This window comes from Herpailurus yagouaroundi, unplaced genomic scaffold (assembly GCF_014898765.1).
Source record: "Herpailurus yagouaroundi ecotype Mexico unplaced genomic scaffold, PumYag 28, whole genome shotgun sequence".
Taxonomy (NCBI): Eukaryota; Metazoa; Chordata; class Mammalia; order Carnivora; family Felidae; genus Herpailurus; species Herpailurus yagouaroundi.
Genome location: NW_024412376.1, coordinates 111,866,493 through 111,881,712, shown reverse-complemented (window position 1 = coordinate 111,881,712; position 15,220 = coordinate 111,866,493). Strand labels below are relative to the sequence as shown.

Here is a 15,220-nt window from a genome sequence, read left to right as displayed (position 1 = left end):
AGCAACGTGGATGGAACTAGAGAGTGTGATGCTAAGTGAAATAAGCCATACAGAGAAAGACAGATACCATATGGTTTCACTCTTATGTGGATCCTGAGAAACTTAACAGGAACCCATGGGGGAGGGGAAGGAAAAAAAAAAAAAGAGGTTAGAGTGGGAGAGAGCCAAAGCATAAGAGACTGTTGAGAACTGAGAGCAAACTGAGGGTTGATGGGGGGTGGGAGGGAGGAGAGGGTGGGTGATGGGTATTGAGGAGGGCACCTTTTGGGATGAGCACTGGGTGTTGTATGGAAACCAATTTGACAATAAATTTCATATATAAAAAAAATAAAAAAAAATAAATAAATTTTTAGTTATGATTCTATATTCATCCATTTATATTACATAATTTTCTAAAGTGGCCAACCATACCTATCTCTCAATGTGCTACTCAGGTTATAGGTACAGGTTGTGCTCTTAGAATACAGCTATGATATTCCACTTTTTCTATGTCTAAACTACTGTATCTTTCACATGAAATATGAGTATGGTAGAAGTGAACAGCTTAATATTTACTATTCAAGGTGGGTTTGTCATTTCTAGGTGAAAAGAGAATGACATTGACATACTAAGGAGACTTACCAGATTTAGGATAGGTGGCAATGACAATGTCATCTGGTCTTGCCTGGAATGTCTCCACATCATCCCAATGTTTTATAAAATCTTTATACATTAGAATTCCATGGATTTTGCCAAAGTATTCACAATAGTCAGAAGATTTGGAAGAATCCATCATAAAGCGGTACACTAAAAGAAAAAAAAATGTATGTTTTCCACTTTATATATACTTTAAAATATTTTAACATTAATAATAGCTCTAATTGAGGTTCTATTGGGTGTCTAGCATTTCTTAGCTATTGAGCATTTAAGATAAAAAGCATATTGAAGGAGTATATAATATAGTCTTGGTGTTTTAAGAATCTCTACTATTAAGAAGGTAAGTCTAGCATATAAAAAGAGTAAGAAAGTACAAGGCACTATAAACTGTTTAACTACATTAAAATTATATTTATATACAATATTTGACATAGAAAATTCCATGATGAAGGATAACACAAGAACACTCTATTTCTGTACAAACTGATGGGGTATATAAAGAGATGAATATGCTCAAAAATACAACAATATTTTGGTAGATAATCACTCTGATTAAATATGTATACATTAAATAACAATAAAGATTGATGGTAACATTCGATAGCTATTGCCATATAGCTTCCTTAGTTCCTGAATATATTTCATTTAATGAAAAAATTCAAATGCTCAACGAGTGTATATAAAAGAAGATAAAATGAATGAAACTGTAATGGATATTTCTAAGACATGGATTCCTGAGGGAATAGAAGATTCCTCTGGGAACTCTCACATTACTTTTAATTTTCTCTTTCACTTGATTAGTAAAGTAGTGGATATTCCCATTGAATAACTTGTCTGAAACCTATAAGGGTAAACAAGATGGTTATCACAGATAATTCATTTCCTGATTCCATGACAACCCATTTTGTGTTCAGGGTTGGTCATAGAATTTTTAATTAAGCAAAATTTCCTTCATTGACTCAACTTCTTCTACTATCTTTTCTTCTCCATTCTGTTTGTGATATAGCATCTCAACAAATTTCGTCCGTCTTTGATATTAGCCACTCTAGATCTCCTTTTTATTCATCTGTGTGAACCAGACTAATGCAAATCCACCATGATGATGTCTCTGTGACCTGAAGCCTTCTTGAGCACATCACCTCCTACCCTTAAGTATACCCTTGGGGCAAAATGTCCTTGATCCACTCTGGAGACATGACTATGACACACACTTATTCTTAAACATTCTCCTCTTGGATGGTCCCCTAGCAGTGCTCCCAGCCTGTAGCGTTACAAAAGCAAATCTTAAGGGAGGTGGGGTTACAGAGATCTACTTGTCTTGTGTGACCCAACATACTCTTTTGTCCGTAAGTCCTCTTAATAAGCCATTTCTTTTTTTTTTCAATATATGAAGTTTATTGTGAAATTGGTTTCCATACAACACCCAGTGCTCATCCCAAAAGGTGCCCTCCTCAATACCCATCACCCACCTTTCCCTCTCTCCCACCCCCCATCAACCCTCAGTTTGTTCTCAGTTTTTAAGAGTCTCTTATGCTTTGGCTCTCTTCCACTCTAACCTCTTTTTTTTTTCCTTCCCCTCCCCCATGGGTTTCTGTTAAGTTTCTCAGGATCCGCATAAGAGTGAAACCATATGATATCTGTCTTTCTCTGTATGGCTTTAATAAGCCATTTCTTGTCAAGCTGGACTTGGCCTTTTTCTTTGGTTTTATAGGTCCTTCAGTCTTTGGAAGTCATTTTGCATATACCTCCCTCTCATGAATCACTCTTGCTAAAAGCTGCCTGATACACTTATACATTTGTAACTGCTATGGCTTTTATTGTCTTTTTCAGAGAGCTTGTAGTATAACAGGAGCCTTCTGGAGGTAGCAGTTCTTTTAGCCACTCAATGTGTTTCCTTCAATATAGAGAATCCCAATTCATGAGAGATGCATTATAAAGAGAAAACGAGGGTCACCTGGGTGGCTCAGTCTGCTAAGTGTCTGACTCTTGATTTCAGCTCAGGTCTTGATCTCATGGTTTGTGAGTTCAAGCCCCACATTTCTCTCAGTGCTGACAGTGCAGAGCCTGCTTGGGATTCCCTTTCTGCCTCCCCCTCCCCCCGCTTTCTTTCTCTCTTTCTCAAAATAAACAAACTTAAGAAAAAAATAAAGAGAAAAATGAAATTGCAATTACCATGACAAATGGATTCACCTAAAATAAGAAATGCCTGATGGTAAACTTTTAGTAAGAGAAGTCTTACAAACCAAATCAAATGAATAGACCATTGACTTCTAAAGGCTATTTCCAGTCATGTTTTCCCCACTATATTTGTAGCCTGCACATTACAGATGGAGACTTTCAGATGTTGCCTCCTAACTCCCAATCACTAGCACCTGGCACTAATTCCATGGATTCAGTCCCTGTCATTTCCCTCATTTTTTTCCTTTGCACTCACTGCTCTCCTTCAGAACCTATCCAACTATTGATTGAATATGAAACTGGCTTTCCAACTGGCTTTCCTATAAAAAGTGAAAATCTCTTCTTTCTACAACCACCAGTAAAAGGAAATGGATATTCTTCACTAGGCATTTACTTTGTGCCAGATTTGAAAAGTTTTATTTTAAAATCTTATTTATATGTCATAAAATTACATCAAAATTACATCATTACATCATTACATCATTAATTAGGTTAAGTCTGTCCTGCATCAGACTCCTTGAAGACAGAAAACATATTTTTCTTATGCAAGGAAGGGCAAAAGTGCACATTTTTATGTATACATGTAAATGTGCATATATAAATATCTATCTATCTATCTATTTATTTATTTTGTCAGAGAGAGACAGAGAGCAAGCAAGCAAACTGGGGGAGAAGCAGAGAGAGGTGAGAGAGAATCCCAAGCAGGCTCCACACTGTGAGCATGGAGCTCCATATGGATGTCAATCCCACAAACCATGAGATCATGACCTGACTCAAAATCAAAAGTCAGATGCTTAACAGAGTGAGACACTCTCAGGCACCCGAAATATCCTTATTTTTGATACATAATTGGTGAAAAAAATTAAACAACATATAGAAAATGAAAGTGCCTTCTTTATCCAAACTAAAGAGATAATCGCTCCTAATACCACGATATTTATGCTTCCAAATATTTAAATGTATATAAAACCTATACACTTATGTACCTAATTTAATTTGTATTATTATTATTTTTTTAATGTTTATTTATTTTTGAGAGAGAGAGAGACAGAGTGTGAGTGGAGTAGGGTTAGATGGAGAGGGAGACACAGAATCCAAAGTAGGTTCCAGGCTCTGAACTATCAGCACAGAGCCTGATGAGGGGCTTGAACTCACGAATCTCAAGATTATGACCTGAGTCAAAGTTGGACGCTTAACTGACTGAGCCACTCAGGTGCCCCTAATTTGTATTATATTTTACATTCATTTTGTACTCTATTCTTTCACTATATAATGTGAGCATTTTGCTGTTAATATATAAATTCAGTTTTTATTCTTATAAATTATACATAGAAGTCCATAGTATGGGTGTAATATAGAAAATAATTCTTTTTTTAAAATGTTTTTTGAGGTTTATTTATTTTTGAGACAGAGGGAGAGAGAGCACGAGTGCGGGAGGGGCAGAGAGAGAGGGAGACACAGAATCCGAAACAGGCTCCAGGCTCCAAGCTGCCAGCACAGAGCCTGATGTGGGGCTCGAACCCATGAACCGTGAGGTCACGACTTGAGCCAAGTTGGACACTTAACCGACTGAGCCACCCAGGCGCCCCGAAAATAATTCTTTAATGATGGAAATTCTTGTTTTTCCCAACTTTTTTTAGATATAAGTAGCACTCTAATGAATGTCTCTATGTTTTTCACAATTATCTTTGCAGTGACAATGGAATTGCCAAAATAAAAGGTATATTGTTAAATATTTTTTAATCACTAAGATTATACCAATTTGCACACTATATGAAATTGCCTATATTCTCACGTGCTCACCAGTATTTGCAAATTATTTGTTGTAATCTTTCACAATTGAAAATATATGTTTTTAAAACTGTGTTTCAGAGATATTTTATAACTTTTTGTTTTCATCTCTTATAAATTTATTGGCTTTTTAAATTATTTTGATCCATTTTGTCTATTAAGGCTGTTACTTTTTCCTAACTGATTTTTTACCTAGTAATTTACTGTTGATTTTATATTGAAAGTATGGCTTATTTTTCTGTTTTATATGCCAGTAATATTTAAACTCTTTTATAGTTTAATATTTAATAATATTTAAATTAATATTTAAACTCTTGTATAGAAGTTTATTGCTCATAAAATCAAATGTGTCAAATTTTTGCCTTATGTTTGATATGGTAGTGTAAATATTTCAATTCATATGTTCATATAAAGAGAAATACATGTGTTAAAAGTTTATATATTCCTTTTAATTTAGATGATTAATGTGTACATAACAAAGAATAGAATATAATTTTAAGAGTGTGGGCCCTAAAGTAGACCACACTGCTTATTTTTTTAATTGTTTTTTAAACTTTATTTATTTATATTTTTAAAGCAACAGAGTATGAGTGTGAGCAGGGGAGGAACAGAAAGAGAGGGAGAGAGAGAATCTCAAACAGGTTCCATGCTGTCAGAGCAGAGCCCAATGTGGGGTTCAAACTCACTAACTATGAGATCATGACCTTAGCCAAAATCAAGAGTCAGATGCTTAATGGACTGAGCCACCCAGTTGCCCTTAGACCACCTCATTTAAATCCTTGCTGTGCTATTTGAAATTATATAATCTTGGCAAATTATTTCACCTCAACTGAAGTATAAATTCCCATTATAAATGCTTAATAAGCATGAGTCCGTATTGTTATTGTGTCAAATCCCTTTGATAATAGAGCGTAGAGAGCAAGATGGAGTCTGTCATGTCACGTAAGAGCCTGGGTCAAGCAATGACAGTAGCGGTTAAGGGTACTGCAGCCCAGCCAAGATACCGCCCGGACCAGCATCAGCTGACACCCAGAACTGATAACAAGCAGAAGCAGAGGAGGTCTGCAGGGGGCCCAAGACCCTTTCAAAAGGGGAGGATTTTTGCAACAAACTGTCAGACTCTTCAGACATGACCCTTCTATGTCTGACCACTTAAAAAAGTCAGCTGCCTCTGAGGGCTCTGCCTGACTGATTTCTGAACAGAACTGAGGTCCTTCACCACTTGAACATAATAGGCAATACGTGCTGGATGCTGACCTGGACGTGACCGAAGCTCAGCTTTGAAGCTTTGACTGATTTCGCGTTTGGTTCATTAACTGACTTCCCACACCCTTCTGTTGCCTTGTTGGTTGTGTAGTGTGTCTTCTATTCTGCTCTGTGTGCTGTGTAAGAAACCAAGTTTAATCATATGGTGAAATGACATTGAGTTTGGAATCCTGAGCCTGCTTTATGATTATGATTAACTTTGCCTTATGATTCAATAAAGCTGACAATGTGGAAAGACACAACTTGCATGTGTGCCTTCACAGCCAGCTCATGACAAGGAGCCAGACACTTATGACCTTCTAAGTTAGAAACAGTACACATTACGTGGTAATATCTCCTTTCAAATCAGGGAAAATATGTGTTGTCAAAATTCCCAAGAATATATTTCAGAAATATAAAATTATCTGGCAAAACTGATGATCAGTTATCTGTTTTCTCACTGGGGAGAGTAAAATCTGTAAATATCCAATGTGACTTTCACACAATGTGACTTCTAGGTGTTTACTCCACTAAAGTTCTTTGGGACAACCCAGTATAGCATTTATTTCATTTCGGCCTCAGATTACATACCAGAAGAGAGACAAAATGAAAAATTTTTTCAATTGTTGTTTCTGACTCAAGAATGGCTTAATGTATGTTTTGGAAACCACAGAATAACACTAGTCCTGCATGTTCTTACTTAAAAGGGAAAAAAGTTCCAGTTCCTATTGGCAAACTCAACTCTTTCAAGACCTCTCTCTCAAGTATGTTAGATGTAATCTCACCAGAATTATGACATTTTGATTAAAAATCAGTTTTGTTAATAAATCACCCTGTTCCTTAAACCTTCTTTGTTGTCAGACAATAGAAATCTTTCACTAGAAGAAATGTGTATAAAGGTGTTGCTTGCCCAACCTACTGATTTGTTTATTAATGTGAACAACTTTCTCGGTATTCTGCCAAGTTTGCAAAAATTGGCTTACAGTCAATTGGGAGTAGCTGATATATCATTCGGCACTTGGCTGACTTCTAGCTGCCCCTTCATGGTCAATTTTGGTCTCAGGGTTAAGCAAAGAGGCATATAATAATATCTATTTTCTTGTTAACTTCTTTTGGTAAATTATCTCTTATCACAATGTATGGACTTACCCTCTAGATGATCTCTTCTTTCTTAAAAATTTATTTCAGTTAGAAATTGTCAATTTTATTTTCTAACTCAGTATAAAGGTTATTGTGGTCTAGAAACACCAACAAAAAATTGTTAAAACTGTGATTTATAAATTCAGTTGAATTCAGAAAGAATTTTTCTTTTTTTTCCTCTTTTTTCTTCTTTTCTTCCTGTTTTCTTTCTCCCTTTTTCTATCCTCCCCTCTTCCATCCCTTAATCTGACTCTCATTCAGCAAATAATCTCTGTGAGTGCCTACCTCATTTCCAGACACAGTGTTAAGTGTTGAGCAAACTGTGGGCAGTGCAGATGTATAGGGCTTGCTCAATCCTCATCATCTTCTGCTTACTTGGATTTGGGTAAAATGGCTGGAAGCAGAGAATATCCTTTTCTCCATCAATCTACCCCAGCCTCAGCACTATGTCACAAAGCAGATGCTGAAAAATACTTGTTAAATTTAATTGCTAGATCAAATCTCTCTGGGCTTTCCAATTTTAATTAAGGACTCCTAGATAAAATAGGTACTATGCTGCCAAAAATCTACATGTCAACTATTTACTAAGGACTTGGATATATGCTGTATTTTTTCTGATGTATCTCACCTAAAAGTAATGATAATATTTACAAGGCCCATGGTACTATGAGACTGGTTCTGACATATTTCACAGAAGTGATCACCAGACTAGAAGTCACTCTTCATTTTAACTGTTTCTACTCTGCTTGCTCTGTTTCCTTATTAATGAAATGGATAACAGCATTCAGGACTTACAAGGTAACTATGATATTGTAGTTTTGTGTTAAAATTATTTAAACAGAAAAGCATTATTTAATGCAAGATTTATTTTTAATGACAAACAAGGGACTTAAAAAGGCTTTAACATGCTTTACATTATTAAGTAACTAAAGTATTAATATAGACTTTATTCTCTCTATATTTCCTTTTTTAACAGTTTTGTGATATATAATTTGCCCCTAAACTTTTTATATCTAAAATTTTAATATTAATATCAGTAATAAAAATAAAAATACAACCTGTCCAGATGATCCTGGGAAGGAAACTGGATGGTCCAATTTAGTTTTCTTTAAACTCCACTCAGGTTTTAGGCTGCCAAAAAAGATGAGAACCACTTATGCATTTGGGATGTTTCCGGTGAGCTTTTATTCTCCATGCCAGAGAAGGAGGCGGAGATAAATTTGTGGAGGTTGGTCTTCTGGAGTCTGTGATTCACTGGAGTATCACAAATATGTATACATACCAGCTGATGCACTTAGCCAGAGTCATTCTCATTCATACAGAGATGTTAAAAAGCCTCTGCTGTTATTTTTCATTTTTGGCTCACAATCAAATTCCTAAATTTGCCAGTAGCAATCAGTGGGTGGGGGGAGAGGGAGGGAGAGGAAGTGACTGGGAAAATGAAGGAGAAAGGGTTTGGAGAAAAAAATATGAGAACTTGAAAGGGGGGTCCTTTATTTACTCACTGGCAAATAATAAAATGAGGTTGACCTTCAAAAAAGTAAACTTCCTAGAGGAGTGAGAGAAGAAAAAGAGAAGGAAAAGACAGGAGGGCAGTGAGGACCCTGGATCGGGAGACCCAGCTTCGTTTCCCGAGAACTGTTTAAGAAGGCTTTGTAGTACCTGGTTGTGTTCTAACAAGCCAATTGGAAAACTACATCCTGCTTAAGATCTTTGCCTTTAACTCTGAAGCAGCCCTGAAAACAGATGACAGCTAAGGAAAGAATGTAGACATCACTCACCTTTGAGCTATTATTTTAAAATTCTCTTCACTCCCAAACACGCACTTAACGTATAGTGTGGAATTTCCACGTGAAGTTAATCATTAATCTCAATGGAATTTAGATAAGAGAATGTAAAAAATAAAAGGTCAAAGGTTTGTGCAGCCCAAGAACCCTTCACCTTTCTTCTTTGCAGCTCTCTGCACCTGGTTTGTCTTCAGTTGAGGAGATTCTTCCTTGTTCCTGCCCCTCTACCCTCACCAATACCTTCAAACCAATTAGTTTCAAACCTGATTACTTCCCATTCGTCTCTTGATTTTAAAGAGATGGCATTTCCTCTGAAAGGCCTTCCGTGACTCTTGCAGAACTGAATATCCTTTAGAGTCACCTTCAAACCCTACACTGTCCTCCGTAACACTTTCTCCACTGTGCTGAAATTAAACTTTATTTGTCCTGCTTCCTTATTAGCACATAACTGATTTAGACACAAGGTTTTCACTATGTCTGGCATTCAGCAGGCTATGCATTGAATGAATGAAAGTGGCTAATGTGTGCAAGGGACATAACAAGCTAAGAAAACCATAGTCCTTAGTTATAGACGGCATTCATACCTAGCCCTAGCTAAAAAAGAACAGATGAGTGGTTTCTGAGAAATGAGGCTTTTCATGATAAAAAATCAAGGTACAGCAGGAATAATCAGAGACTCAAATTTAGATTTTATATTACTTGGTTTTGTGTAGTTGGTCATTTTATTTTTTTGTATTTTTTGAGTTAGATAAAATGTATGTGTTAAAACATTTAATTATTAAATATACAAATTAAATATAGACTATAATTTTTAACCTTGTGGCATAGTTTAATTTTGTAATTATTTTTGTTTAAGTTTATTTATTTATTTTGAGAGAGAGAGGGAGAGAGAGAGAAAGAGAGAGAGAGAGAGCATGAACAGGGCAAGGGCAGAGAACAAAGGAGAGAAAAAATCCCAAGCAGGCTCTGTGCTGTCAGCACAGAGACTAACACAGGGCTCCATCTCATGAACCGTAAGATCATGACCTGAACCGGAATCAAGAGTTGGGCACTAAACTAACTGAGCCACCCAGGTGCCCCTATTATTTTTTAATGATAAAGATCTGTGAGACTTCCTTTATTCTTTGCCAAAAATAATCTTTTATTCAAAAAGTCAAGATACAAATACAAGCTAACCAGAATAGGTTTAACTTTCATGCTGTCTCTCTTATCTTTCACTTGTAAACAAGTGGTTGCAGGGATGTTCAAATGCTTCTAGTCATGTGATGTTGGCAACCTCCAAAGACCAAAACAGACTGAAGCCTTAGAAAATCTTGTAAATAAAAAGAAAAAAGAAAGGACATAAATAAATAAAATCACAAATTAAAGAGGAGAGATCATAAACAATACCACAAAATATAAACAATTATAAGAGAATGTTATGAAAAATTATATGCCAACAAATTGGGCAATCTGGAAGAAATGGAAAAATTCCTAGAAACATACAAACTACTAAAATTAAAACAGGAAGGGGGCGCCTGGGTGGCGCAGTCGGTTAAGCGTCCGACTTCAACCAGGTCACGATCTCACGGTCCGTGAGTTCGAGCCCCGCGTCGGGCTCTGGGCTGATGGCTCGGAGCCTGGAGCCTGTTTCCGATTCTGTGTCTCCCTCTCTCTCTGCCCCTCGCCCGTTCATGCTCTGTCTCTCTCTGTCCCAAAAATAAATAAACGTTGAAAAAAAAATTAAAACAGGAAGAAACAAAATTAGAGCAGACCCATAATCAGCAAAAAAAAAAATTGAATCAGTAATCAAAAATCTCCCAACAAACAAAAGTCCAGGGCCAGATGACTTCCCAGGGGAATTTGACCAAACATTTGAAAGAGTTAATACTTATTCTTCTGAAATTTTTCAAAAAAAAAAAAAAAAAAAAAAAAGAAATAGAAAGAAAACTTCCAAACTCATCCTAATACTCTTTCTACAAATCATTACCTGGATTCCAAAACCAGACAAAGACCCCACTAGAAAAGGAGAATTATAGGCTTATATCCCTGATGAATATGGATGCAAAAATTCTCAATAAGGCACCAGCAAATTGAATCCAACAGTACAATAAAATAATTATTCACCACTAGCAAGTGAGATTTATTCCTGGGCTTCAAGAGTGGTTCAATACTCACAAATCAATCAATGTGATTCACCACATTAATAAAAGGAAAGGTAAGAACCATGTGATCCTCTCAATAGATGCAGAAAAAGCTTTTGACACAATACTTTTTGATTCTTGATAAAAACCTTCAACAAGATTGGGATAGAGGGAACATACCTCAACAGCACAATGGTCATATATGAAAGACCCACAGCTAATATCATCCTCAATGGAGAAAAACTGAAAGCGTTTCTTCTACAGTCAGAAACAAGACAAGGATGTTCACTCTCACCACTATTATTTAACAGAGTATGGAAGTCCTTGCCTCAGCAATCAGACAACAAAAAGAAAAGACATCCAAGTTGGCAAGGAATAAGTCAAACTTTCACTATTTGCTGACAACATGATATTCTTTGTGGAAAACTCAAAAGATTCCACCAAAAATTGCTAGAACTAACATATGAATTCAGTAAAGTTGAGGTTATAAAATCAACATACAGAAATCTGTTTCATTTTTATACAACAATAATGAAGCAGCAGGAAGAGAAATCAAGGAATCAATCCCATTTATAATTACATTAAAAAGCATAAGATGCCTGGGAATAAACCTAACCAAAAAGGAAAAAAAAAGATCTGTACTCTGAAAACTAAAGAACACTTATAAAAGAATTTGAAGATTACACAAAGAAATGGAAAAACATTCTATATTCATGGATTGGAAGAACAAACATTGTTAAATGTCTGTACTACCTAAAGCAATCTACACATTCAATGCAATTACTATGAAAATGACACCAGCATTTTTCACAGAGCTAGAACAAATAATCCTAAAATTTGTATGAAACCACAAAAGACCCTGAATAGCCAAAGCAATCTTGAAAAAGAAAAGCAAAGCTGGAGATATCACAATTCCAGACTTCAAGCTATATTACAAAGTGATAGTGATCAAGACACTATGGTACTGGCACATAAACAGATACATATTCATTGGAACAGAATAGAAAACCCAGAAGTGGACCCACAACTCTATGGTCAACTAATCTTTCACAAAGCAGGAAAAATATCCAATGGAAAAAAGACAGTCTTTTCAGCAAATAGTGTTAGGAAAACTGGACAGTGACATGCAGAAGAATGAAACTGGACCACTTTCATAAACCATACACAAAACTTAATCCAAAATGGATGAAAGACCTAAATGTGAGACAGGAAACCATCAGAATCCTACAGGAGAACACAGGCAGAAACTTCTCTGTTTCAGCCAGAGCCAATACTTACTAGACATGTCACCAGAGGCAAGGAAGACAAAGTAAAAATGAACTATAGAGACCTCATCAAGATAAAAAGCTTCTGCACAGTAAAGGAAACAGTCAACAAAACTAAAAAGCAAACTTCGGAATGGGGGGAGATATTTGCAAATGACATATCTGATAAAAGATTAGTGTCCAAAATGTATAAAGAACTAATCAAACTGAACACCCCAAAACAAATAATTCAGTGAAGAAATGGGCGATATAAATAAGCCTTTTTCCAAAGAGGTCATCCAGATGGCTAACAGACATGTGAAAAGACGCTCAACACCACTCATCATTAGGTGAATACAAATCAAAACCACACTGAAATACCTCCTCACACCTGTCAGAATAGGTAAAATTAACAACACAGGGAACAAGAGATGTTGATGAGAATGCAGAGAAGGGGATTCCTCTTACGCTGTTGCTGGGAATGCAAACTGGTGCAGCCACTCTGGAAACAGTATGGAGGTTCTTGAAAAAGTTTAAAACAAAGCTAACCTATAATCCAGCAATTTCACTACTAGGCATTTACCCAAATAGAAAAATACAGATTTGAAGGAGTACATGCACCTCGATGTTCATAGCAGCATTATCAACAATAGTCAAACTATGCAAAGAGCCAAAATGTTCATTGACTGATGGATGGATAAAGAAGATGTGGTATACACACACACACACACACACACAACCACACACACACACAACCACACACACACAACCACACACACACACAACCACACACACACACATTCCACACAACGGAATATTATTCTGCCATCAAAAAGAGTGAAATATTGCCTTTTGCATTGATGTGGATAGTGTTAGAGGGTATTATGCTAAGTGAAATAAGTCAGTCAGAGAGAGATAAATACCGTATGATTTCATTCATATGTGGAATTAAGAAATGAAACATGTGAACATATAGTAAAGGTGAGAGAGAGAGAGAGAGAGAGAGAGAGAGAGAGAGAGAAACCATAAGAGACTTTTAAAGGTAAAGAACAAACTGAGGGTTGATGGAGGGAGGTGCATGAGGGATGGGCTAGAAGGGCAATAGGTATTAAGGAGGGTACTTATAGTGAGCACTGGGGGTTGTATGTAAGTGATAAATCACTGAATTCTACTCCTAAAACCAATATTTCTCTGTATGTTAACTAGATAGAATTAACTTTTTTAAAACATTTACTCGTTTTTGAGAGATAGTGACAGACAGAGCATGGACGGGGGAGAGGCAGACAGAGAGGGGGACAGAATCTGAAGCAGGTTCCAGGCTCTGAGCTGTCAACACAGAGTCCCACGTGGGACTCAAACCCATGCCGTGCGATCATGACCTGCGCTGAAGTCGGATGCTTAACCAACTGAGCCACCCGGGCTCCCCTTAACTAAATAGAATTTAAATAAAAATTTGAAAAGAAAATCTTGTAAATGATGAGTATTTCCTTGCTGATCAAAATAAAACAATAGGCAAAATGGCCACCTTAACTAACCTTCATCCTTCTCCATGATCAATGAGTACAGAAGTTACAAAATGATTGAGTCCTTGGCCTAAGCTTTCCTTCTGTGTATACTCATTCTAGAAAAAAAAATCCTACATAAGCACCTATTTTTTTTCAGTGTTTATCTTGACCATTAGAACTTAGGCAAAGTTGATATTATACCACTGTCATTCTCCAAAACACTGAAAACAAATATGAGATTGGCATATCTGTGTGACAAAAAGCTAAGACACTTGTTGTTCCTTATTTGTGACCACTGAGCTTTTTGTTTTCCTTCTGAATCACACACTTATTTCTTCTGGGTGGAGTTTGAGGGTCTGTTTCATAAATGACAAGTTTTCAACACTAATTGTGAGAAAATAGGTGGCAGTGTGACTGTTTTTTTAAATTATTATAATTAACAGACTTTATTTTCTAGAAGTTTTGCACTTACAAAAACATTGAGGGGTGCCTGGGTGGCTCAGTCGGTTGAGTGTCTGACTTCGGCTCGGGTCATGATCTTGTGGTCAGTGAGCTTGAGTCCCACATCAGGCTCTGTGCTGACTACTCAGAGCCCGGAGTCTGCTTTGGATTCTGTCTCCCTCTCTCTCTGGTTCCTCCCCCACTCACGCTCTGTTCTGTCTCTCAAAAATGAATAAACATAAAAAAAAATTGTGCAGATTGTACAGAGAGGTCTGATACAACTCTTCTCCCCTGTATAGTTTCCCCTATTTATGAACATCTTCCATTAATGTGGTATGTTTATCAGAATTCATGAACCAATATTGATACATTAGTATTAAATAAGTCCATAGTTTACATTAAGGTTTACTTTTTGTATTATAAATTTCGATGAGTTTTGACAAATGCATAATGTCACACGCCCACCATTACGGTATCATTTGGAATAGTTTCAGACCCCTAAAACCTCTTGTGCTCTACTTAACAATTCTGTGTCCCCTCCCCTGAACTTCAGACAACATTGACCTTTTTATTCTGTCTGTAATATTGCCTTTTCCAGAATATCATGTAGTTGGAGTTAAACAGTTACGTAGCCTTTTCAAACTGGCTTCTTTGACTTAGCAATATACATTCAAGGTTCTTCCATGTCTTTGGTGACTTGACAGCTAATTTCCTTTTATTGTTCAGTATTATCCCATTGTCTGAATGTTACCATAGTTTGTTTATATCCTCACTTATTGAAGGACATCTTGGCTGCTTCCGAGTTTGCTATTATGAACAAAGCTGCTATTAATTAACATTTATGTGCAAGTTTTTGTGTGGACATAAGTATTTACCTCATTTGGTTAAATACTTAGGAGTTCAGTTGGTGGATCATATGGTAAAACTACATTTGTAAGAAACTAGCTTTGTAAGAAACTTTCAGTATAGCTGTACTATTTTGTATTCCCACCAGCAATGAATGAAAATTACCATTGATCCACGTTGTCACCAACATCCAGTGTTCTCAGTTTAGGACATTGTGTGCTATAGTGTCACAGACTTCAATTATTTCTAACATCCTTGTTTTATCTCCACTGTTGTCTTTCCCT

The 15,220-nt window shown here is 36.4% G+C and overlaps 1 protein-coding gene across 2 annotated transcripts in view; it reads right to left on the bottom strand.

Annotated features, from left to right (window-relative positions):
• The window catches only part of SULT1E1 (sulfotransferase family 1E member 1), a 29,357-nt gene extending 21,176 nt beyond the window's left edge, over positions 1 to 8,181 (bottom strand). Inside the window, exons 1-3 of one of the 2 annotated variants that reach the window (XM_040481846.1) lie at positions 8,049 to 8,181; positions 5,863 to 5,987; positions 622 to 786 (exon numbers count right to left, since the gene is read on the bottom strand). In XM_040481846.1, coding sequence (XP_040337780.1) covers positions 622 to 775 — 154 coding nt within the window. In that variant the 5' untranslated portion in view covers positions 776 to 786; positions 5,863 to 5,987; positions 8,049 to 8,181. The remainder of the gene's footprint in view (positions 1 to 621; positions 787 to 5,862; positions 5,988 to 8,048) is intronic. The other variant, XM_040481853.1, reaches the window with a different exon arrangement.
• Between the last annotated feature and the right edge of the window lie 7,039 nt (positions 8,182 to 15,220).